Source organism: Castor canadensis, chromosome 11 (genome assembly GCF_047511655.1).
Source record: "Castor canadensis chromosome 11, mCasCan1.hap1v2, whole genome shotgun sequence".
NCBI lineage: Eukaryota > Metazoa > Chordata > Mammalia > Rodentia > Castoridae > Castor > Castor canadensis.
In genome coordinates, this window is record NC_133396.1 from 80523929 (window position 1) to 80548983 (window position 25055).

At 39.2% G+C, this 25055-nt stretch overlaps 1 protein-coding gene across 1 annotated transcript in view; it reads right to left on the reverse strand.

The window, feature by feature from the left end:
• Lamc1 (laminin subunit gamma 1) overlaps positions 1 to 25055 on the reverse strand; it is a 126585-nt gene that overhangs the window by 14503 nt on the left and 87027 nt on the right. Inside the window, exons 6-21 of the mRNA XM_020169483.2 lie at positions 24457 to 24574; positions 24003 to 24101; positions 23771 to 23907; positions 23116 to 23238; positions 22837 to 23026; positions 22265 to 22377; positions 20032 to 20253; positions 19722 to 19910; positions 13820 to 14065; positions 13195 to 13348; positions 12255 to 12397; positions 11015 to 11193; positions 9915 to 10071; positions 3198 to 3403; positions 2704 to 2783; positions 625 to 762 (exon numbers count right to left, since the gene is read on the reverse strand). Of these exons, the coding sequence (XP_020025072.2) occupies positions 625 to 762; positions 2704 to 2783; positions 3198 to 3403; positions 9915 to 10071; positions 11015 to 11193; positions 12255 to 12397; positions 13195 to 13348; positions 13820 to 14065; positions 19722 to 19910; positions 20032 to 20253; positions 22265 to 22377; positions 22837 to 23026; positions 23116 to 23238; positions 23771 to 23907; positions 24003 to 24101; positions 24457 to 24574 (2494 nt within the window). The remainder of the gene's footprint in view (positions 1 to 624; positions 763 to 2703; positions 2784 to 3197; positions 3404 to 9914; positions 10072 to 11014; positions 11194 to 12254; positions 12398 to 13194; positions 13349 to 13819; positions 14066 to 19721; positions 19911 to 20031; positions 20254 to 22264; positions 22378 to 22836; positions 23027 to 23115; positions 23239 to 23770; positions 23908 to 24002; positions 24102 to 24456; positions 24575 to 25055) is intronic.

Consider the following 25055-nt stretch of genomic DNA (forward strand, 5'->3'; position numbering starts at 1 on the left):
CCTTAAACTTTTGATCCTCCTACCTCAGCCTCCTGAAACTTTTGAGCTACAGTGGAAAATTCCACACTTGACCTCATGTCTGCGTCACAATCAAAATGCAGACACGCTAAAAAATACTGTATAAAATTTCAAGCTGTCTGTATATGAGCATAAATGAATTTCACGTTGAGACTTGGGTCTTATCAATAAGGTATATATGTATATGACAATATTCCAAACTCCAAAGAAAACCAAAATCTAAAACATTTCTGGTCCCAAACACTTCAGATTAGGAATACTCAACTTGTACTTTCTTGTTTCAGACCCCTTGAAGAATTTGTTGTCAAGCATATTCTACTTAATCTCTCTAGTATTCTTCTCTTTTTTGACTGGTGTGGAATTTTGAGTATCATGGCTAGTCTTATTACCATTCTCTGCAGTTACAGTAATAGGATCAAACAAAACCTCTGTGGCTCCACACCCCCTGCTCTAATTACTCTGTCATTTCAAAAGCAGCATGATTAACAAAAGAAATCTTGCTGCATGAAAGGCATGTCCTGAATCCACAGCTTTTAGCTCTTCATTGAGCTGGTGTTACTTACAAGATCATCTGAAGGGCTGAGAGCCCTTTTAAATTACACTTACTTCCTATTAAGCTCTTCAATCTCAAGTGCTGTTTGATTTTCTCCTGCCAGTGTCTTCAAAAGCAGATTATACGCCTCAGTCGATGTATCGTTGGCTGTCTTTGCCACTCGTACAATGTCATCAGCTTCTTGTTTATGGCTGTACACATAAGAGAAAAAATAATCCATGAAACAGATCACTTGATAGGGCATCAGGTAAAACTTAGTAAAGCTCGCTTTATTCGGTATACACATATTAATGTGGGTAGCAATCTACCAAAATCAGGTAATTCCATTAATTTGGAGTTTTGTAATCATTTCAGTAGAGCTAACTTTACCAATAGCATTCGGCAAACTGAAAAGAGTATTTTCAAAGCAAATTAGTGATATGAAGTTGATAGGGGAAATGTTTACTCAGAAAATACTGCCTTTCAGTGGAGGCAGTATTAGAGATAGAATCCAGGGCCTCACACATGTTAAGCAAAATACTCTAACATTTAAACTACACCTTCAGCTCTTTCTGATTTTAATTTTTTTTTTTTTTGGTGGTACTGGGGTTTAAACTCAGGAACTTGAGCTTTCTAGGCAAGTACCCAACAATCTGAGTCATGCCCCTCGTATTTTTGTTTTTTGAGATACGGCTTTGCTAACTGCCCATGGTGACCTTGAACTCATGACCCTCCTGCCTCCATGTACTGAGTAGCATGAATTATAGATATGTGCCACCATGCCTGGTAGAAAACTACTTTTAAATATAATTATTTCAGAGTAATTTATATATAATACTGTGTATGCTAACAAGAAATCATTTATCTAGGCATTAACACAAATCCCAGGCCTAATTTTTCCTAATAACAATCTGTAAGCCTAGTCCAGTTACTACATGCAGTCTTAAAACAGCTTTGACTATTCAGACTTTTCCTACACAACCTAGTTACTGGCAGGAAAAGCAACTCAACAGCAAATGGCAGAGAACAGGTCGGGAGAGAATCCAGGCAAATAATGCATTTTAAATGGGTAAATGCTAAAGGTTTTCTCTTCTTCTGAAGTTTCATGTTAAATTGTCACTTTGCGGTATGTGGACATTTTTTTTTGGCAGGAAAAGCCTTGGGCTTACTTACATACCACATTCACGAAGTCTGCTAACTGTTCTGCAACATATTCAACAAGTGTTCACTGAACACCTACTGTATGTCAGTCACTGGGGTTGAACTCAGGGCCTTGCACTTGAGCCACGCACCCAGCCCAATCACTGGGGTTCTGGCAAAAAATTTTTGTAAAAATCCTGCCCTCATGGAGCTTACATATAGCAACTTTGGTGTTTTTTAAATCTTTTTAACTTGAAGCATTTCTGTAATTTAAAGCCTTCGAAAGGAATTACCTTATACTTAATTTTACAAGTCTCCAATAAATTAGGAGTAAAAATAGCTGGTTTTCTTTGGTTTATTTTCAAACATACTATAGTTTAATAAATGTTTTCTTATTGGGGTTTGAAAATTAAACAGTTTTGTTGAAAGACTAATATATATATGTGTATATATATATATATATGGTTTTTTGGTTTTTTTTTTTTTCCTTTTTGGTAATACTGGGGTTTGAATTCAGGGCATCACACTTGCTCTAGGCAGGCATTCTACTACTTAGGCCACTCTGCCAACCTTTTTCTTTTTTGTTTTGGGTATTTTTGAGATTCTCAGGAACTATTTGCCCAGACTGGCTTTGAATTGCAATCCTCCTGATCTCTGCCTCCCAAGTAGCTAGGATTACAGGTGTGAGCCGCCAGTGCCTGGCACTAATGTAAAAGAAAACTTTAAAGTAATAAATTCTACTGTGCTTCTTAGAAATCTATTAATTTTAAGGCTTTGAAGTTAAAAATCTAAAAATGTTGCAGTTTTCTTTGAAATGATCAAACATATGCTCCAAACCATCATTTTCTAATGTTTAAAGTGAACATCCCAATTTCAAAGAAGACCACAGACACAGCTGATAACATTTCAGAAAGGAGAAAACCTTGCAATGGAAAGTGTTTGTGCAATGGAACAGGACAACATGTGGTAAGGGAAGCTGTGCCTTAAACCATTACACAGGGGCTGCAGTTTACCGTTCAGCCAGCTTTCGGGCTTCTTCTGCCAAAAGGGTCATGTTGTTTGGGTCCCCTGTAGACTCTGGCTGAGTGATTGACTGAAAAGGAAATTGAGCATTTATTCGCAAAAGACTGAACTATTTAAGCTTCATAAAGTGTCAAAACTAAGTTTTTATTAGTATTAGAGGACAAAAAAGAATTTATATTTTTGTATTTTCAAAGATCTACTTACTATCAGCACCTCTGACTGCAAATTATTTCTATTTTCAGTAAAGGGTAACTGCAGACTAGATTACTGAGAGCCACAGAGGGAGCACAGTGAGGGAAAGAGCCTAGAGGTCTCTTGTTTTTCATCCAGTTGCTACTGTCTTACGAAAACTATGAGCAACACGGCTTTCCTGCTCTAACAAAGCAGGAGGAGCAGAAGAAGCCCTCCACTGATACTAACAGACTTGCTATACATTACCCAATGACCCTCCTGACCCCTGACTCCTGACTTCCCAATCACTCACCACATTGGCAGCAGCGACTTTTGCTTTCTCAAGTTCTCTGGAGGCAATTTCAATCAATTGCTCTGTGTTCCCGACTCGGGTACGTGCTTGCTCAGCCAAGTTCCCAGTCTCTTCAATGATATTCCGGATATTCTGTAATCGGCCAATTTGGCTGTACAGAGTGTTATTCACTCTTTGAAGTCTATCCATCAAATTCTGATCAACATCTGAAATAGTATTGCAGAAAAAAGTAAACAAATTATCCAGAGGTCGTAACATCTCTCATGAAATTTGAGGCACCACGTATCTTTACTCTTCCAAACATAGCATGTGACAAGTTTTCCCGAGGCCCACCAGAACAGCCATTTAGTCTCCACCATGCCAGTGACACCCTCACTGCCACATTCCTCACACGGTTCTCCACTTGACCCTGAGTCCCTCTTTCCTATTCATCACTGCATCCACAGCCTTATACAGAGGTTGGCAGATATAAGACAACCAAGGAATGTTTGATGAAGGAAGGAAAGATTGGCTTTGATATTCCAGCACTTGCCAGTTTTCAATCATAAATATACAATGTTGCTAAGAATGCTGAAAATTAAACAGATTTCAAAACCTGGGGGTGGGGGGACTATGTTTAAACCAGATGTTGAAGTATGGCAAATGCAGCTCACTTTCTATTTTAAACTGAATAGACTCTTCCTGCTACTTCTTCCTTACTTGCCCCAGCATATCTATGTACTTTCTCTCAAACTGATCTGTTTGAGAGAGTTCCTCAAATCGTTCTTTATTAATTATGCCCATTCAACTTAAGCCTCATAAATCAAGTGATAAACATTAGAACGTACAAATAGAAAGCCTGCCAGTATTAAATCTGCACGTCATGAGTTATACTAATATTTAAAAAAAAAAATACTAAGTAAGTCTTATTCAAAATTGGCAAGTTCTTGGAACAGAATAGATTGCATCTACAGCTAACCAGTTTTCACAAATGTCGGCAAATACATGCAGGGGAGAAAAGACAGCCTTCAATACATGGTGCTGACAAAAACAGACATGAAGACCAGTGGAACAGAACAGAGGATCCAGATATGAAGCCACACAACTATAACCAACTTATCTTTGACAAAGGAGCTAAAAATATACGATGGAGAAATAGCAGCCTCTTCAACAAAAACTGCTGGGAAAACTGGTTAGCAGGCTGCAAAAAACTGAAACTAGACCCATGTATATCACCCTATACCAATATTAACTCAAAATGGATCAAGGATCTTAATATCAGACCCCAAACTCTTAAGTTGATACAGGAAAGAGTAGGAAATACTCTGCAGTTAGTAGGTATAGGTAAGAACTTTCTCAATGAAACCCCAGCAGCACAGCAACTAAGAGATAGCATAGATAAATGGGACCTCATAAAACTAAAAGCTTCTGTTCATCAAAAGAAATGGTCTCTAAACTGAAGAGAACACCCACAGAGTGGGAGAAAATATTTGCCAGCTACACATCAGAAAAAGGACTGATAACCAGAATATATAGGGAACTTAAAAAACTAAATTCTCCCAAAACTAATGAACCAATAAAGAAATGGGCAAGTGAACAGAACTTTCTCAAAAGAAGAAATTCAAATGGCCAAAAAAACACATGAAAAAATGCTCACCATCTCTAGCAATAAAGGAAATGCAAATTAAAACCACACTAAGATTCCACCTCACCCCTGTTAGAATAGCCATCATTAGCAACACCACCAGCAACAGGTTTGGCGAGGATGCAGGGAAAAAGGAATCCTCTTACACTGTTGGTGGGAATGTAAACTAGTACAACCACTCTGGAAAAAACTTTGGAGGCTACTTAAAAAGCTAAACATTGATCTACCATTTGATCCAGCAATACTACTCTTGGGGATATACCCAAAAGACTGTGACACAGGTTACTCCAGAGGCACCTGCACACCCATGTTTATTGCGGCACTATTCACAATAGCCAAGTTATGGAAACAGCCAAGATGCCCCACCACTGACGAATGGATTAAGAAAATGTGGTATCTATACACAATGGAATTTTATGCAGCCACGAAGAAGAACGAAATGTTATCATTCGCTGGTAAATGGATGGAATTGGAGAACATCATCTGAGTGAGGTTAGCCTGGCCCAAAAGACCAAAAATCATGTTCTCCCTCATATGTGGACATTAGATCAAGGGCAAACACAACAAGGGGATTGGACTATGAGCACATGATAAAAGCAAGAGCACACAAGGGAGGGGTGAGGATAGGTAAGACACCTAAAAAATTAGCTAGCATTTGTTGCCCTTAACGCAGAGAAACTAAGGCAGATACCTTAAAAGCAACTGAGGCCAATAGGAAAAGGGGACCAGGAACTAGAGAAAAGGTGAGATCAAAAAGAATTAACCTAGAAGGTAACACACACACACAGGAAATTAATGTGAGTCAACTCCCTGTATAGCTATCCTTATCTCAACCAGCAAAAACCCTTGTTCCTTCCTATTATTGCCTATACTCTCTCTACAACAAAATTAGAAATAAGGGCAAAATAGTTTCTGCTGGGTTTTGAGGGGGTGGGGGAGAGAGGGAGGGGGCGGAGTGGGTGGTAAGGGAGGGGGTGGGGGCAGGGGAGAGAAATGAACCAAGCCTTGTATGCACATATGAATAATAAAGTAATAAAAAAATAAAAAATAAAAAAATAAATGGTGCCAAGAAAACTGGATATCCCTATGTAGAAGAATGAAACTAGACCCCAATCTCTCAGTAGTTACAAAAATCAGGATTAAAGACTTAGATATAAGCCCTAAAACAATAAAACTACCAGAAGGAAACACAGGGAAAATGCTTCAGGACATTGGAATGGACAAGGACTTTTTTGTTTTGTTTTGTTTTTTGTTTTTGTGAACACCAGAAGCACAGGAAACAAAAGCAACAGACAAATGGGATTAAATCCAACTAAAAGTTGTTTGCACTGGACAGGAGACAAAAGAAGAAGGAGGCAACCTATTCAAGGGGAGAAAATACATATAAGGCAGACATCTGGAAATGGCTGGACATCTAGCCAAAAACTAAAAAAATCTGATTAAGAAAATAGGCACTAGATCTAAATAGACATTGTCAAAAGAGACATTCAAATAACCAAAAGGCATATGGAAAAATGCTCAGCATCACTAATCATCAGGGAAATGCAACTCAAAATTACAATGAGGTATCACCTCACTCCAGTCCGAATGGCTATTGTCAAAAAGGCTGAAGGTAATAACGGCTGGTGAGCATGTGGAGAAAGAGAACCCTTGCACACTGCTGGGGGGAATGTAAATTAATATAGCCACTGTGGAAAACAATGAGGAGGTTCCTCAAAATATTAAAAATAGAGCTACGTATGACTCAACAATTTTACTAGTGGGTATATATCCAAATGATATATGAAAATGTTGAAGAGACACTGGCATTCTCATACATATTGCAGCATTATTCACAACAGCCAAAAAATGGAAACAAGTGAGGTGTCCATCAACCAACCAATGAATGGACAATTGGAATATTATTCAGCCATAAAAAGAATGAAATATTGTCATTAGCAACAATATAGATCTAACTGGAGATTATTACGTTAAGTGAAATAAGCCAGACACAGAAATGGAATCTAAAAAAGTTCTTCTCACAGAAGTTGAAAGTAGAATGATTACTAGGAAAAGCAGAAGGAGTAAGGACGGGAAGTGGTTGATCAATGTACTAAGTTATGGTTAGATGCTAGCAAGAAGCTCTGGATAATATATTGTATTATAACATTTTTAAAAAGTACAACAAATTTTGAAAGTTTTCATCATAAAGGATAAAATGTTTGAGATAGATATATTTAACCTGATTTAAACATTACAAAATATATGCAAGTATCAAAATATATTACCCAGTTAATATATACAGTGTTCATATTTTAATCTATCAATTCAAAATTTAATTATTTTTGATGTTACTGGGACTTTTGCTTACTAGGCAGGTGCTCTAATACTTGAGCCACACCCCCAGCCCTTTTCATTTGCTATTTAAAAATTATGTTCCCCAGCCTGGACAATGGTCCTCCTATTTATGCTTCCCATGTAGCTGGGGTGACAAGTATGTCTCACCATGCCCCATGGTTGAGAAAGGGTCTTGCAAACTTTTTGCCTGGGCTGGCCTCAAACCATGATACTCCTGATCTCTGCCTCCCAGGATTACCTGCATGAGCCAAAAAATTTAATTTTTAAAAACTGATGAATTATTTGAGCATGATGCTTAGTGTTGGGGTCTAAATTTTTCAAAGATTAAAAAGAAGGTAAGATGTCAAAGTTAAGACCAATAAAGATGTATACAGGTTTGGAAAATAGCAACTTGGAAGCACAGCCACCAAATATTGAACAAGGGTAATGTACCGCACAACTTGCCTACCTGTATGCAGTGTTCTACTTGAAGATTATTTAAACAATTCTTGGATAACCTAAAGATTTTTAAGAAACTACAAAGTTTCTTAAAACAAGTTTAGATCAGAAATAATCTGAGATTTAGGAGGCAGAAGCAGCCAATGGTGTTAAGGAAGTTCCTTCCCTTTAGACCTTCAGAATGCAATAGCCAATGAGCTCTCTGACTAGTTCTCTAGAGAAACAATAGCATCTAAAAAGCAAGCAGACAACCTAACTGGAAGATTCACTACAAATGCCTGTCAATCCCAAGTGTCTACTTGTAAGATCTAACTGTACCACAGGACTCCTTGAAAGCCTGCAGAATAAACACAGGTTTAAACCATTAATGAATACTTAGGGATAGCCTTAAAAGATCATTATGAAGACAATTTTATTCTTGGCTGTTTGACCCTAGACAGGAAAGGTCAGTTTAGAACTCTACAACTTAAGTCTCAGGGCAAGTGAATTTAACTCCAGCCCCACTAGGATTCTGCTTTGGGAAGGAGAAGCCCATTGAGCTCTGAACTATCTTCTAGGTGGCTCCAAAGAACCAGCTGTTTGGGCACAGGAAATAGAAGTTAAAGTAGCTAAGGCTGTGCTACGACACTTGGAGCTTAGACAGGTGCCAACACTAATTCCCCTTTCTTTCTTGACCGACTCCCAGGTGCTGGTGGTGCTATCAGAGCACTTGGCTGGACTAGTTGGCACTTAAGAATACAACCACACAGATAATCCTTCAATGTGTACAGCAAGACAGATGTGAAGATGTTGTTTCAATAGAATTGGAAAATGTGTGACAAAAGTTGTTGCTTGCAGACAAACATCCTAAAATTATCCACTATTATTAAAATGAAAGGTTTAAATTTTTCTTATTCTGTAACACAAACAACCAAAACCAAAACCATAAACTCACTTATTTTTTTTCAATTTCTAAAAATTTACCTCATGGGACAAATTCTGGACTCTCATATAAAAATCAAACAAGCTAATCAAAACCAGACACAACAAATTACTTCATTCTCTACTTCAGTAATCACCTAAAATTGAAATTCTAGATACTAGAGTTATTTACAAGAAGAAATAAGCAAGAAATTTAGTGTCTGTTGACCTACACTCTCACAGGTAGACTTCCTGTGTAACTCCAAATGGATACAGATTTATAAACCCAGAAGTAAAACCAATCATTGCTATGCCAAACATACTAATTTTAATGCATAATGATGGAAAGCCCTATGCTAGGTGACCTCAGCCTGATGGTGAGCACTTGGGTAGTGTGAGCAGCATCTTATCTGTCTTTTCATTACTGGTATTGAGCACAATACCTAGCTTAATACAGGCACTTGGTAAGTATAGAAAAGGACTCACCTATATTTAGACAAAAGCTCAACTCACAGAGTAAAATAAAAACAACAGTAAGTTAATTACATCAAAGAACTTATTTTAATGTCCAAGTTTTAAAACTAAGTTTCTTTGAAAGTTAATGAAGCTTTTTTTTTTTTTGATATGATAGGATCTCGCTATGTAGCCCTGACTGACCTCAAACTTACTATCTTCATGCCTCAGTCTCCTGAGTGCTGGGATTATAGGCATGAACTACTATACCTAGCAAAGTATTTTTTCTTTTAAATTGGTTTCTAAATCTTAATAGTCTCTTCTGATTATCATCATTCACATCAGATAATATGTAACGGAATGATGTAATTATAAAGGACCTTAAAAATGTACGGAATATATAAGAATATGCTTTTGTATAACGTTAATAGTACATTTGTTTGCTAATCAGACACAGCACTTCATAACCAGGAACTAACTTCTAATGTTTATTTTTGCAAATACCAATTAATTCTTGAAAATCTTGATTTTTCCTTATAAATGTCCTTTCTAAGGAAATAAAGCAGTACACAAAATAAGTTCTCACTCACTAGAATGATGAAAAAAATCAAAGTTTAAATTTTCTACATAAAAATGTGTGTCAAAAGTTGGTGGAAAATGAACATACTAAAAAATACATGTCTTTAATGATATTTTAAACTTAAATTTTAAAACACCCTGAAATAGAATAGATTTATAAAATATCTTAAATTTGAACATCAAATAGTTTTTGATGTTGGAAAACTTTCTTCTCTTTACTATATTTAAAAGCATTAAGGCAACAGGTCGTTTTTGAAATACTGTTAAAAATAAAATAATTCATATTCTGCCAGTAGTTTAAAAATTGAGAATTTAGTAAAACCATACCAACTAACTGTGAATTAGAAACCACTTCACAAAGTTAAGCACAGCTGAATCACGTGTACCTTTGACATCCTGAGCCTCACGAAGGAGGTCCATCACCTCTCTCTCTGCTTCCTTTAGTCTATCCTCGAAGGCTTGATCTGTCACCATCTCATCCCCAGTTCCAAGGTTGGCTATGATACTCTCTAATTCCTGGAGTTTCACTCGATGGTCAGCAACCTGACACCATGGAGGAAAAGGGAAAGAAATTAACTGTGCTTCCTGCAGGGATTACAGGGCACTCTATACAGACATAGGTCTGCACACTGTAGGTATGTCTACTTTTTACAGACAACATGGATAGCTCATCTTTGTTTCTCTGGTTTCAGGAGAAAGCTCTTACAACCATTCTTCTGCCTTTATAGTATGCTGACAACTCAGTTATGACCTCTCCCTGAAGTGTTAGATTACATCTTGATTTCTTCACTTTACTCTCTGATAGGTGTCCCAAACTTAACCACCCAAACTGTACCTCTAAAATCTGTTCTCTCTGCAGTACCTCAGTAAATAACAGCTCTAGCTTCCTTAAGTAAGAATCCTAAAGCCTAGCCTAGATCCTTCCCTTACTCTATCCTACCCAAACACATGTTTATCCAATCCCACTGGGGCTTCCCCTTTGGCCTCATTCCTATCATTCTTTATGTAGCAGACAGAGTGTTACTCTTAAAATACAAAACTGGATTTCCAAGCTTCGGAGAGTTTCTAGAGTACATTCCCACTGGATTTGGGAATAAGATCGAAACTCTTTAGTATGGTCACCATGGTTATATATAAACTGTCCCTTCCAAACTCCCTTCATTGGACAAGTTCCAGCCACCCTCCAGCTTCCAGGCCTCTGTATATTACATTCCCATTACATTCGTTCTGTGCAGAACAACCTGCCATTACCTCTAACTTGGCTCACTCCATCTTATCCTTCAGATCTCATTTTATACTTAATTAGTTTCCCATAGTTATTTCTATGCTTTTTGCCACTTATCTTAGTATTTCCTTTGTTTATTTATTTAATTTTCGTTATTTGCTTCCCAAACTGGAACACAAGCCTTTGAGAAGAGGGTTCATGTCTAACTTGTTCACATTTTTTTTCCTAGAGCTTTCCACTCAATGGCTGCTGACAGCCTACCTTGTCCTTCACCAGCCGATAACAAGCTGGGCATTCCTGGCAGCCAGGCCAAGACCGATTGTAGAAATAGTTCTCTTCACACTGGTCACAGCGATTTCCCACAAAGCCTTCTCTGCATTCACAGCGACCATCATCTTTGCACTGGAGGGAAAGGGACCCCTCAGGATGACAGTCACAAGCTGCAGAATAGGGAGAAAAGAATGCATGAGCAAAGAAGGAAGGGTGTATTTTCTCTTAACTCAGACTGATAACAATAAGCTGACTACTGACATTATTGGACTTTTTTAAAAGGTTCTTTTATGAGAATACAAATGGTTAAGTTCATTAAGCAGAGAAGAATGACATTTTTTAAAGTAAAAATAAGCTGGGGGCATATTCTATGTTACTTAATAATACAGAAATGCCAGGCATGATGGTATATGCCTTTAACACCAGCACTCCTGAGGCTGAGGCAGGAGGATCATGAATTCAAGGCCAGACCGGGCTATATAGTGATACCTTGTCTCAAAAACAAAATTATAGGAACTATTAATCAGTGCCTCTTTTCATGTACTTCAAGAATCCATCTCTATCTTCATCTCTCTACTGCTCAATATTTCTCTAGGTAATGAGAAAACCCAAATGCTAATGCTTCTCTTGTACTCCTTTATAGTTTGTTTACTCACTTTGTTCTCTGAACTGAGTCAATGACTTATGCTACATTCCACAGAAGAAATGAAGGAATTCAGAAAGCAAAAACCCAAATTGTTCAGAGGCCCAATTCCAAGCAAATGTTTATGCCAAGGAGAAGCAGATGTTTATATGCAACTGGACAAAAAAGGCCCCAAGGGTGGGAAGCAACTGCAGTCAGTAAGTCAACAAACACGCTGGGAACAGAATCCTTCACTGTTCCATTGTCTGCACGAAGAATGTGATCAATAAAAATGTTCATTCAACAGAGTGGGCAAGCTCAGTAATCAAGGGGAGATTTTTCTTTAGAAAAAAAATGACTAGAAAGAAAAAGAATAAAAAACACCATAAAGGAAATATATATAAAGTGTTTGCAAGGAAGCCAGAGAAACCCTTGACTTCCAATTTTAGAAAAGGACAATATTCATGGGTAAAGCATCCACAGTGACTTAGGTACAGCCCTAACTACAAGCCAAGTGGCCAGACACAGACAGTCAAGGTCCATTCTGGATAGAAGGTTCCAAGTGGAATCAAGAGAGACTTGTAGTTGTATGCCACCAACACATCTTACGTTTGCAGCCTTCAGGTCCAAACCCAAAGTGGTTGATCTCACAGTGCTCACAGTGCTGACCAGTGATGCCAGGCTGGCACTCACACTGGCCGGTGCGTATGTCACACTGCCCGTTGGTGGAACCCAAAGCATGACAGTCACACCTGAAAAGGAACAGAGGACACCTCTCAGGTAAGAGAAAATAGGCATTAAGCAAAACTCTGCTGTTCTTCAGCATAGTACTAATGTTAAGGGTTATTAGGACAGAATGTTAAGAGGTAAGTAAGTCCCTGAGGTTCAAGTAATTTCTATGAGTGCTATTCAGGATCTCTTTTTCAAGCTCACCACTACAATGGTCTCTAAACTGGTATCCTATTGGCACTGACCAGGAGCAGCTGACCACCACTGGCAGGAATTCCTGGGCTGCAACCCTGCAGGGTCCTGTCTCAGAGAAAAACCTTGTAATTCATAGTTTTAAGATGTTGTTCAGATGATTCTGACACAGATGGGGCCACTGTGCCCCATTCCTTTGCTCCATTAGTTTACTTACAATTCTTTAATACTGCCCTTAAAGGGAGTCTTTCCAGTATTAGGCAGTACAATCATTCCTGAACAAAATCAAGCCAACTATTAAATATAATTTCATAAAAATCCACTTCTTGCTGAGTGCTGGTGGCTCACACCTGTAATCCTAGCTACTCGGGAGGCAGAGATCAGGAGGATCACATTTCAAAGCCAGCCCAGGCAAATAGTTCATGAGACCCTACCTCAAATATACCCAATACCAAAAAAGGGTTGGTGGAGTGGCTCAAGGAGTGCCTGCCTACCAAGTGAGAGGCCCTGAGTTCAACCCCCAGTTACACACACACACACACACACACACACACACATACACACACAAATCCACTTCTAACTATACAAAAAGCAAAGATGACTTCCACCAAAGGCACTGATGTCTTACCTCTCACAGCCTTGCCCACTCTGCAGGTTGTAGAAGCCAGGGTTGCAAGTACCACAGTCCCGGCCAGACACATGAGGCAGACATTCACACTGCCCAGTCACAGGGTTACAGCCACTCTGCTGTTTCACTGTCCCGTATGGATTGCAATCACAGGCTGGAGCAGGAAGAGAGAGGCAGCAAAAGATGCAAATCACCACAGAAAGCATAAACACTCATATAAGTTCTTTGGACTTGTACTGTCGTACACAGAAGCCATGGTCACATATTGCTCTGGAGCACTTGAAATGTGGCTGGCTAGTCTGAATGCAGATGTACTATGAATGTGAAAGACACACTGGATTGTGAAGACTTAGTGTGAAAAGCTAACATATCTCATGATAATTTTTATTGATCATTTGCTGAAATTGTAATATAGTGGGTATATTAGGGTGAATACAATACATTAATATGAACTACTTCTGTTTTTTACTTATTTCATATGGTAACTAGAAAAAATTTTAATTACATAAGTGGCTCAAACTATTTTTATTGGATAGTACCACATTAAACCAAACTAGTATAAAAGACACATAATGAATTCTCCTATAAAGGGGAATTTGTGACAGTCTGACCAGTGACTAATTACCTTTGCATTTGTCTGATGGATTAGGAGCAAGGGGATTTCCAAAAAATCCATCTTTGCACCTGTCACAGTAGAAGCCAGCAGTGTTATAGATGCATTTCAGGCATTCTCCCGTCAATCGATTGCAATTTCCAACTGCGTTTGGATCGATGTTGTCGTTGCACTGACATAGCCGGCAGAGCCTCACGGGGCCATTTCTGCCCAGAGGATCTCCAAAGTAGCCATCATCACAGAGCTCACATCTCTTGCCTGGGGAGGAGACAATCCATCTGATGTTACAAAAGAAAGGGCTTCAACATTCTGGTGTCAGATCACCAGTGATTACAGATAATCTAGTCATGTCACTAGGCAACATGGGGCAGTGGAAGGCAGGGGACCTGGGCTAGAGCCTTGGCTTGAGGCCAGACCAGTAGTGTGACTTGAGCACATCTCTGCTTCCTCATTAGAAAGACATCCCCTGATTTGATAACCTCGCTTCAAATGTTCTGAGAATTAACCACAAATGCTTTATTAAAAGTGTTTTGTAAACTGGGGCATGGTGGTTCAAGGCTATAATCCTACCACTCACATGGCTGAGGCAGGAGGACTGTGAGTTTGAGGCCAGCATAGGCTACATAGAGAGAACCTGTCTCAAAAAAAAAAAAGCAACAAAACAAACAAATGCTTTGTAAATGAGTCAGGCCCAAAGTGTATTAGCCTTCTAGTCCCAGGAATGGTACATTTATATACGTTTGTTTTAGCTGATAATATTTAAAAAGATGAAGTGCCAGTCTTGACACAATAAGTTTTCCAAACAACTGAGTGAGCAGGACAGTTCTCTTAACACATAAAAGGCATGTGCTATCCCTTTTGAGCAATGTCAACTAGTACAGAATCAGAGATTTCTAGAACAGAGCTTAAAATCATCCATTGCCACCTCCTTGGAGCTAAGGGAAAGTAACTTTCCCACAACCAAATAACTGGCAGGAAGAAGGTAGAGCTAAAATCAGAGCTCTTTCCACAGTACTGAACTCACTGCTCTCCATCCTTCCTTTTCTACTTGCCCACCATCATCACCTCAAATTGGACTCTTGATATCTTTGTAGCCAACAGTGCCTAAAATTTCTGGAGAATTAGAGGTTTATTCACTTATTCAGTCAACAGATATTTACTGAGCATCTACTATATCCTTGCACTGTTTTAGGTTGCCAGGACAATGTGAACAAAGTGAACATGGTCTCTGTATTCATTAAATTTATGCTGCAGTTGAGGGAGGATTAACACACAGATACATAAACAAAATGACTTCAGATAGTATAAACGTAAAAAAGTTAAAGTGGTGACAAAACAAAATGACAGATTGGGGGGTTACAGAAAATCTCTGTAAGGAGGAGACAAGAAATCAGCCATGAAAATATCAATGGAATAATGTTTCAGAAAAATGAGACCATCTGTGACGGCAGTAAGAACAGCCCATGTATGTGACAGTAAGAAATCTGTATTTAAATTTAACGTCAGCGAGTGGTTATTGGAAAGCATGCACAAGGCTCTGGGTTTGATCCTCAGCACCACAAAGAGAAAGAAAGAGAAAGAGAAGCTACTGGAGGATTTAAAAAGTGATGTCTTTTTTTTTTTTTTTTTTTTTTTTTGTGGTACTCAGGATGTTCTTGAGCTATACCCGCAGCCCTTTTTGCTTGAGTTTATTTTTGATAGGGTCTAGTGCTTTTGCCCAAACTGGTTTTAGACAGTGATCCTCCTCCATCTGCCTTCCCCAGTAGCTTGGATTACAGGCTGATTATATTTTAAAAGTATTATTCTGGCTTCCATGTGGAGAATGGATCTTAGGGGAGCAGGTGAAGCAGAGAGACCAATGAGGCAATTCCAGGTGACAAGTGAGAATGGTTGAAACCAGGGTGGTGGCAGTGGAGGAAGTGAAAAGTGATCAGGTTGGAAATAGAATCAGTGAGACTGCCTGGGTATTTCTGGGGAATGAAAATTAGAAGAATCAAGCATAAGCCCTAGGACTTGACTTGAACAACTAGGTGAACGGCGATATATTGAGATGAATATGATTAGGGAAAGGGCAGGATTGGGATTGGAGGAAAAGGGAAGGAATTAATAATTTAGCTTGGATTTGCCTAAATCTGAGATTCCTTTAGCATAAGAATCAAGAGCCCAGCAGAAATAGGTAGCACATTCAAACTGGCATGACTTAAGGAACATTTAATAAAGGTTTTCCTATAGAAGTATGGGCAGAGGTAGGAAACCACAGGGAGAGTACAATGCCTGGGATGGGCTCCTTACCTGTGCCTCAGGGCATGGTCAAGGAGCAGTTATGAATAGATCTGCCATATGATCCAGCAATACCACTCTTGGGGATATACCCAAAAGAATGTGACACAGGTTACTCCAGAGGCACCTGCACACCCATATTTATTGCAGCACTATTCACAATAGCCAAGTTTTGGAAACAGCCAAGATGCCCCACTACTGATGAACGGATTAAGAAAATGTGGTATTTATATACAATGGAATTTTATGCAGCCATGAAGAAGAATGAAATCCTATCATTCGCAGGTAAATGGATGGAACTGGAGAATATCATTCTGAGCGAGGTTAGCCTGGCCCAAAAGACCAAATATCGTATGTTCTCTCTCATATGCGGACATTAGATCAAGGGTAAACACAAGGGGACAGAACTCTGATCACACGATAAAGTGAAAGCACACAGGGAGGTATGAGGATAGGTAAGACACCCAAAAAACTAGATAGCATTTGTTGCCCTCAATGCAGAGAAACTAAAGCAGATACTTTAAAGCGACAGAGTCCAATAGGAGAAGGGTACCAGGAACTAGAGAAAAGGTTAGTTTGAGAAGAATTAATTTAGAAGGTAACACACATGAACAGGAAAGCAATGCAAGTCAAATCCCTGTATAGCTATCCTTATCTCAACTACCAAAACCCTTGGTCCTTCCTATTATTGCTTATACTCTCTCTTCAACAAAATTAGAGATAAGGGCAGAATAGTTTCTGCCTGGTAGCGAGGGGTAAGGGGGGGGGGTAAGGGAGGGAGTAGGAGGGGTAAGAGAGGTGGCGGGGAAAGGGGGGAGAAATGATCCACACATTGTATGCACATATGAATAAGAGAAAAAAAAGGAGCAGTTATGAGAACATAAAGTTAGAAAGAGCTGTTTGGAGAAGGCCACCTGCTAAAAGTTCAAAACTTTAATTTGGTGTCCAACCTGCAGGACCTTATAGGGAGGGGCCTTGGAATAACTACTCTTGTCTTCACTCTCCTCCTCCTTTCTGATCTCCTATAGGTACCACCAGCCTGCACTCCAATGGAGGCTGGATTTGAGGTAATGCAAACAGATCTCATTGGGGTGAGGGAAGGTGGAGAGTGGACATGGAGGCAAGTGGGAGGCTTCTAGCCCACCACCCAGGTGGAGATGGCAAGAAGGCAGCTGGGCACTTAGGACAGAATCACTCAGGTCTAAAATAAAGATATAGATTTTGCAGTCATAGGCAGCAAAAAGCTTTAAACCTCTAAAAAGAGATGTGATCACCTAAGAGGAAACTGTAGATCAAGCTGATATGAAAGCCCCCCACTGAGAAAGAGAGAAATTGTGATCAAATAATATACAAGAGAAAAAAGAAAGGAAAAAACCTAGGAAGGTAGTAAGTCACCGAAGGCAATAGACCATGTTTGGAACAGAGGGAATGGTCAACAATGTCCAGCATAGCTGAGAGAGTGGGCAGGAGAGGGACAGAAAACTGACCAAGGGTCTGACAAATAGGCTGAAGAGGTGAGTGAGCAGGACATGTGGGTGCAGCTGGAGCAGGAGAGTTAGAAACAGGACAATGGAGAGGATGAGAACAAGGAACCCACCCAGCCCTGACGTAAATAGTCCCCAGACTGATTCGATCCATTCCAGATGAGCATTAGGGCAGCATTCCAATTATGCTTTCTCATCAAATAATTTAGCTATTCCAGATATGACCCACATTTTAAAAGCCCTGAAACGTTTTTGAGTAAAACCTAAACTAAAATTAGGTAGAAAAACTAAAACAGAGAAACCCAGTATTCTGAGAAAAACTCACCCTAAAAATAGCCTTTGGTAGTTACAGTTAGTGTACCTTTTTGTTCAAAGTCTAGGAGCTAGGTTTAAATCCTGGCTACACTGCTTATAGGACTTTGGGTGACTCTAGGTGTGGGACATTTTTCTAGCCTTGGTTTTCCTTGTCTTCCCTCCCCTCACTTAAGAGAAGTCCTTTTTTCTTCAACTTTAGAACTCTGTGTGTACTCTTATCTGAAATAACCATGCTATATTAAGATGGTCTCTGTTTCCTCCATAATTTTAGCCTCTGAGGAGTAGGGACCATCCTTTATTCATCTTGATACCCCTAAAACAAGCATTCAAGTTTGTTGGGGAAAAAAGAAGATCATTACTATTTCTTTACCTTCAAAACCTGTTTTAAAGATTAAATTACATGTAAAAGCACACTGTACGAGGGCCTCAGTAACTGTCACAGTTATTCACAGCCTTCAAAAGTCTTCTCAATGAGGAACACCTTACCTCGTATATGCAACCTCCATTCATTTACTCAGCAAATATTTGCATTCATTCAACCAATAGCTATGCTTAACACTGTTCTGCGTGTTAGAGATGCCAACGTGAATAAAACAAAGCCCCTGCTCTATGGTGCTTACACCAGAAGTGAAGGAGTGGAGGAGGAGGCAGACAATACACAAATGAATACAGATAAAAAGGTCAAGTGTTTAAAAAGTCCTATGAAAAGAACTGAAGCAGGACATAGGGATAAAGAGGAAGACACTGTTTTTGAAATAGGGTCTGTATTGGTTTTCATACAGACCTCTACATCCTAATTAACATCTTCAAGAATTGTAGACCATTCTCTTTAAGTCAGGTAATAACCAAGAAAAACAAATGTATGTCACAAGTTTTATGTGAAGACATGTGATTAGTGACTAATATGTTTATAAACATTTCCCAAAATCACCTACGTGCCATCTTTCCATTAAGTACTCCAAATAGTCTCAATTTACCATTTGCATTATTTAGACAGATATGAGAATGTCAACACTGTGCTTCATTATGTAGGTCTACAGTTGCAGTGTACCCCATCAAACAAAAGAATGAATAGTAAAGGAATCTCTATCACCATGTTCTACTCAGTACTTCTACAAAGAGATAACAAACAAGGCAACAGGGTAGGAACCCTAGTCATCTAACCTGGGGTGAGAGGGTGAAGGAAAGTCTTCCTATGGAAGTGAGGCTTCAACTCAACCACACAGGACAGGAGCTGGCTGAGAAAAGCGAGGTTTTGAATAGGAGAAAGTGGGGTACAGTACTCTAAACAGAGCAAATAGCATATAAGAGGCAACTCTGGCACATTTGAGGGACTACAAGAAGCCCAGAAGTCTGAAGAAGTCTGTTTGTGGCATAGGCTTGACCAACACCTAGTCATCCAGTCTTGGACATGAAACTTAATGTCTCCATGCCTCAGTTTTCTTAGTTGTTGCATGAGAATGATAGCAGAACTCACCCGTGGGATTGTGAGGACTAATGAGGTACTACATGTAAATGCTTAGGATAGCACCCACCCATAACACCAGCTGGTTATCACTAGTCATCTAATATGCATTTTATGAATCCACCATTAACCTCTTTCTACAAAATTTTTGTCTCCTAGGAAAACCATTATCAACCAAAAAACTTAAAAAAAAAACAACAAAAAACCCAAAGCCCTCAGGCTGTTATTATTTTTATAGTATGGAGATTGAACTCAGGGCCTTGCACTTGGGAAGTAGGCAAGTGCTCTACCACTTGTGCCATGGCCCCAGTCCTCCTCTGAACTTCTTATAAAATGGAGCACTGAACACAGATGGAAGAAGCAGACTCACCAGTGGTACCAGTTGGACAGTTAGTGCAAACCACCTCTTTTGTCTTGGGAACAACAGCACAACTTGAGCCTCCAGGACACGGACAAGGCTGGCAGTCAGAGGAGGTGCCCACAGTAGAATCTCCATAGTATCCATCACCACATTTCTCACAGTGGGGGCCAGCTGTATTGTCTCTGCAGTTACAGACACCTATTTGGAAAGCAGGTGTGAGATGCTAGGCAAGAATACAAGTAAATAAGACAGTAAGTATTTCCAACCCAACTGCTAAAGAGAAGTCAAGCCCATCAGCTGCCACAGGTCACCTTCCTACCTGTCTCAGGGTCACAGGTCTCACTGTGTCCATTGCAGGTACAAAGCACACATGGACTATATGGTCCAAGACTTGGAGTTTCTCTTCTGTAACCCGAGAGGCATGTCTCACAAAACTGCCCTCCATATCCCACTGGACAGGTGCAGGATTCCACCCAAGTTGCAGGGACCCCAGGCCCAGGACGAGCACTTGTCAGGGTAACATCGTCCAAATACCCAGCACCTGCACGTGGTGTAGAAAAGAGAATCACTGAAAGATCTTCCATTTTCCCAAAGCTTATGGAAGTCAGTAATTCAATAATCAGACCCAAGATTCCAAAGAAACCCAGAGATTAGCATAATCTGTCCACTGAAGAAAATAATTAGCATTTAGTACAATCATGTGCTACTGGATACTACGTACTTGAAGAAGTGGCATGCCAAACTTAGGCTCTGTGTCTGTCTGCCTATCTTTCTCTCTCATTTGCTAGATTTTACAGTTTTCCCAGTCACCAATGTGAAAAATGAAAAGTATCTGACAATCATTTGGGGTGAGAAGAAACATAAGTAAAAGTAGGGAAGTAAAGAAGAGTTCAATTCTATGGCCATTAAGCAGTGTTTGTTTTTTTCCCACCAAAGCAGGCATTGACTGCTTGAAGATAAGAAAGCATGGAAAGTGCCTGTCAACAGGTAACACACAGGTTATATTTTTTGCCCTCCATAAAACAGCAAAACACAGAAACTTCGTTCTAACACCCAGGAATACTTCTGACAAATATGTAATTACTCCAAAGTCTTGATGTCATATGTCACAATGCTTTTCCATTTCCATAAGAAAATAAAAATAGGAGAAACCTTATACTACTGACTTAGACTAATAGTTCATCCGGTCTAGCAGTGAACCTGACAGTATCTGCAGCAAGAGTCTAGGGGAGAAGGCAGCCTTGGTAACATTTATCACATTTCCCTTTAATTTCCATTCCCCTCTAGTCTTTTGCAATCTAATGCGTAAAGCGTATTCTTCCCTATGTCAAGAAAGGTCACTTGCTGTTTATGTAACTCACTTGGAAAGTGACCACTAAGGCTAAAGAATATTTCCTCTATTACTGGCTTGAACTTAACTTTAAATGTTTATGATTTTTTGCCCAGTGAGATCATGAGATATGCCTCTATTGGTTAATGTGCTTCTAACACTAAATATTCTTAAGTGTCCCTATCCTAAAAATATTCTTCCTTCAGTGTTGCTCCTGTTCCAAAATTATAATCCATCTGCTTTCCTTTCTTTATAGCCAAACTTCTTAAAAGAATATTCTCTATTTTACATCTTCACCTTCAAACTACTTTTCAGAGCCCTGCAACATGACTTCAGTTTCAACACTTCTTAAAAACTATAAACACAAAAATCCTCACCAATGATTCCTAAACCACACAGCAACACCCAATGATGCTATCTTCCTAAACCTGCTGGTAACTGTTTCTTCTCCTTAAAAGTCTTTGTCTCCCTGGGGCCTTGAGGCACATAATGTAACTATGTTTCTGGGATTCTATTCTCATTCTCTCTCTCTGTTCTGTCCTATTTCCAAGTTTAAAAATCAATGCTCGTGTGTCGGTAACTTCTAAATTTACATCTTTAGTACAAACCTCTTCTTAAGGCCCAGATTCTTATTTCTAACTACTTCTAAGACATTTTCATACGGATATTCATGCAGGCATTTCAAGACAACACACCCGCACCAGTGACGCAACTCCCCATGTCACACTGACCCTACCTCCACTAAACGGCCTCAGAGAAAAAGGCCCTTATTTAAAAAAAAAAAACAAACTTCAAGAGACATTTTTAAAACCTTGTTTATCTAAAATTATAGCAGAAGTTCATTAAATAACACATAATTTTTCACTAATTAGCCAATAGTTCAACATACTTGATAATTACATAGTAATAAAAGGAAATGCAGGTTAAGCAACTTGAACCAAAAGAATTAGACTTTTGAAAAATGTATGTAAAATGTAACCTCAATTGGCTTGTTACTTATAAAACAACACTATTTCCTAATATTAGCAAATTTTCTCCATACCCCTGAAGGTAGATTAAAAATACACCATTTTTATATATAATTCATATATACTTTAGTAGTTTATACTTTTTCTTTCAGACCGGTGTTACAGTATTGGAAGAGGTAAACTTTACCATTACCATGGCTCCTTCTACCTAATTGTTTTCTTAACCGACTCACCTAAATTATATCATAACTTACTTCTCTCACTGTATGTCCCACGGATCTTGACAGAGGTCAAATTGTTCAGGAGCTTCTGAAATTCAAAAGGGGAAAGAGCAGGCCTCCAAGGATAATCTGTCGCTTCATGGAGCCTGGAAGGAAAGGAAGGAAGGAAGGATGATCCCGGGCGCTGGGAACGCATTTCTTATTCATGTATGCCAACAACAACAACAACGCAAAGCTCTGACAAGATAACATGATCAGAAAGGGGACTATTGGTTTGGCAGTACAATTGGAAAAGGGGAAGGTAAACAAGGGGAGGATCCCTTTTACAAAGACACCTTTACCCTATGACTTTTTCTTTAGCATATGCCTTGAGGTCACATAAACTTAGATAAAGAAACCACTTTCACAATGCAGGTCAAGTCTGATTTGTTTTGTTTTGTGAGTCAGGGTCTCCTAAATAGCCCAGGCTGGCCTCATACTTACTATGTAGCTCAGACTGGCCTCAAACTTGAAATCCTCTTGCCTCAGCCGCCCTAGAGCTGGGATTGGAAGTGTGCACCACCAAGCCTATCTCAAGACTAATTTTATCACGCAGGCAGTCTCACCTGAAGATGTATTTCACAGTGGTCTCACTGGGATAGGAATTTCCCTGAGCAATCAAGGGCACCGACACTCTCAAGCCAGCACCCTCAAGCACAAGGTCTTCTGCAGAGAGGCGAGTGTCTCGTCTGTCCACTCGGAAGGAGAAGGAGAGGTTCTGTCCATAACTCAACACTTGGTTGCCTAAGAACTTTGCTGAAATGCAGACACAAGGTTGATAAGAATGAGAGAATAAGACTAAAGAGAAGTACCCACAAGTCACACTGCTTTCTGGCCTCACTTACCAGGCGCAATGAAGTATCTAGGGAAGTAGCTATCTGAGATAACGGCAATATCTTGCCTTTCAGAGGACCACTCGAGAGATGCTTCAGAACCATCCCTCTGTTCCACACGCCACCCGTCCTCATCTGCAGGTAAAGGAAGATACAAGTACTTTTATATTGTCAGCATCCTGAATTTGGGTCTTCCATATCCCACAAAAAAATGTGGAAGGCTGCACCTTGTACATAAAAAGTCAGCAATAAAAGTTTTTTAATAAATGGATCCTGAAATAGTTTCTACATAATGCCATACCCTGTAAGCTACATTCTGCTATATTATTTATATAACACTTGTAATCACTGTTCACTACAGTAAATTCTAAAACCATGTGTATTTTTATTAAGGTGCCACACAAGAAAAATCATGCACATTAAATTAAATAGAACATTCCCAACATAAAAACCCTCAAAGAGCTAGAGGTGTGGCTCAAGTAGTAGTGCCCCTGCCTAGCAAGTGGAAGGTACTGAGTTCAAACCCCAGTACCGCCAATAAATAAATAAATATTAAAAAAAAAAAAAAAACTCTTGTCAAAGAGTTACTGATTCAAAAAAACAGATATATATATTTTAAGGATAGTCTCAGAGTTCTACAAGGTTTGAGAGGTAAGGTCAGAATTACCAATCTGAAAGGTAGAGGATATGGCATGAACACTGTAGCCAACTGCATTTGTGCAGACAGAAGAATGTCCAAAGCAGAAGCAGGGTGTACAACCCCTAGGATTAGAGGACTCCAGATTAAAAAATCCAGGTTTGCATCTGGAAAAGATTAAGATACAATCCGTTATTTTTTTAACTTGAAATACGGTAACAGTGAAAATACAATACAGTTAGAGACAAGAAGGAGCTGCCACCTCTCACAGCTGAAGCCTTCGACATTGCCTTTGCAAGCACATCTTCCTGTTTCAACGTTACACTCATCTGTGCTGCCAGAAGGATCACAGGAACATGGCCTGTTTGATGGAAGACGGAATAAAATAATGAGAAAAACAGGGAGAAAAGAAATTCCACTCTTAAAGTCAACCTTTTGCTTTATGCATTGACAAGTTTTACATATACTTCATACAGATATTTTTTATATTTGGATTTGGTTTTAGTCAAGGATACTAATCACGTTTAGAAATTAGAAACTGCTCACTCTCTGTACATACCAAAGTCCTACTGGCTCATCATTACAGCTACTCTTGAATCTGCTGACAATTATTGTGGGGAAAATGCTTAGGCTGCTGCCAATAAGCCATAAGATCTATTTATTGTAACTTGACTATATATAATTCTATCCCTTCATCTGGTTTTAAGACATTTTACCTGCATCCTGCCTCAGTGAGGGAATGGAATCCAGGCTGGCAACGGTCACACTTATCACCCATCACTCCTGGCTTACAGCTGCATCTGCCATAACTATCACACTGTGTGCTGAGAGAACCTAAAAAACCCAGATAGACATGTAAGCAAATTGGTAACTAAAACCAATGGCTGACAACCAGTATATAATCGCTAGATGGTCACAGAGAGAATAAAGGTCAAATATTTAATCAGAACTCTCTCAAAATCATACCCTTTTCAGCCATGACAGTCTTACTTTCCAGGCATACTCATCAGTGTTGAACAATACTTAGAAGTCACTGTGCACCCAATGATACACTGCATATAGGGCCAGTCACTGCTAGGGGCAAGCAGAAGCTCCTTAAGACCTCTGTTTACAATGTAAGTATACATAGGCATGAAGAAAATAATAGTTCAACTCTTGAAAAAATACACTACACTAAGAATGCTGTACATATCTAGACACACAATAGGTCAAACCTCTATGGAGATTAAACAAAATTACTAAAAGGAAGGTCCTATTACAGTCAAAGTTCAAGTGGTTTCTATGACCCTGCTGCTAACAACTTACAGAACCACGA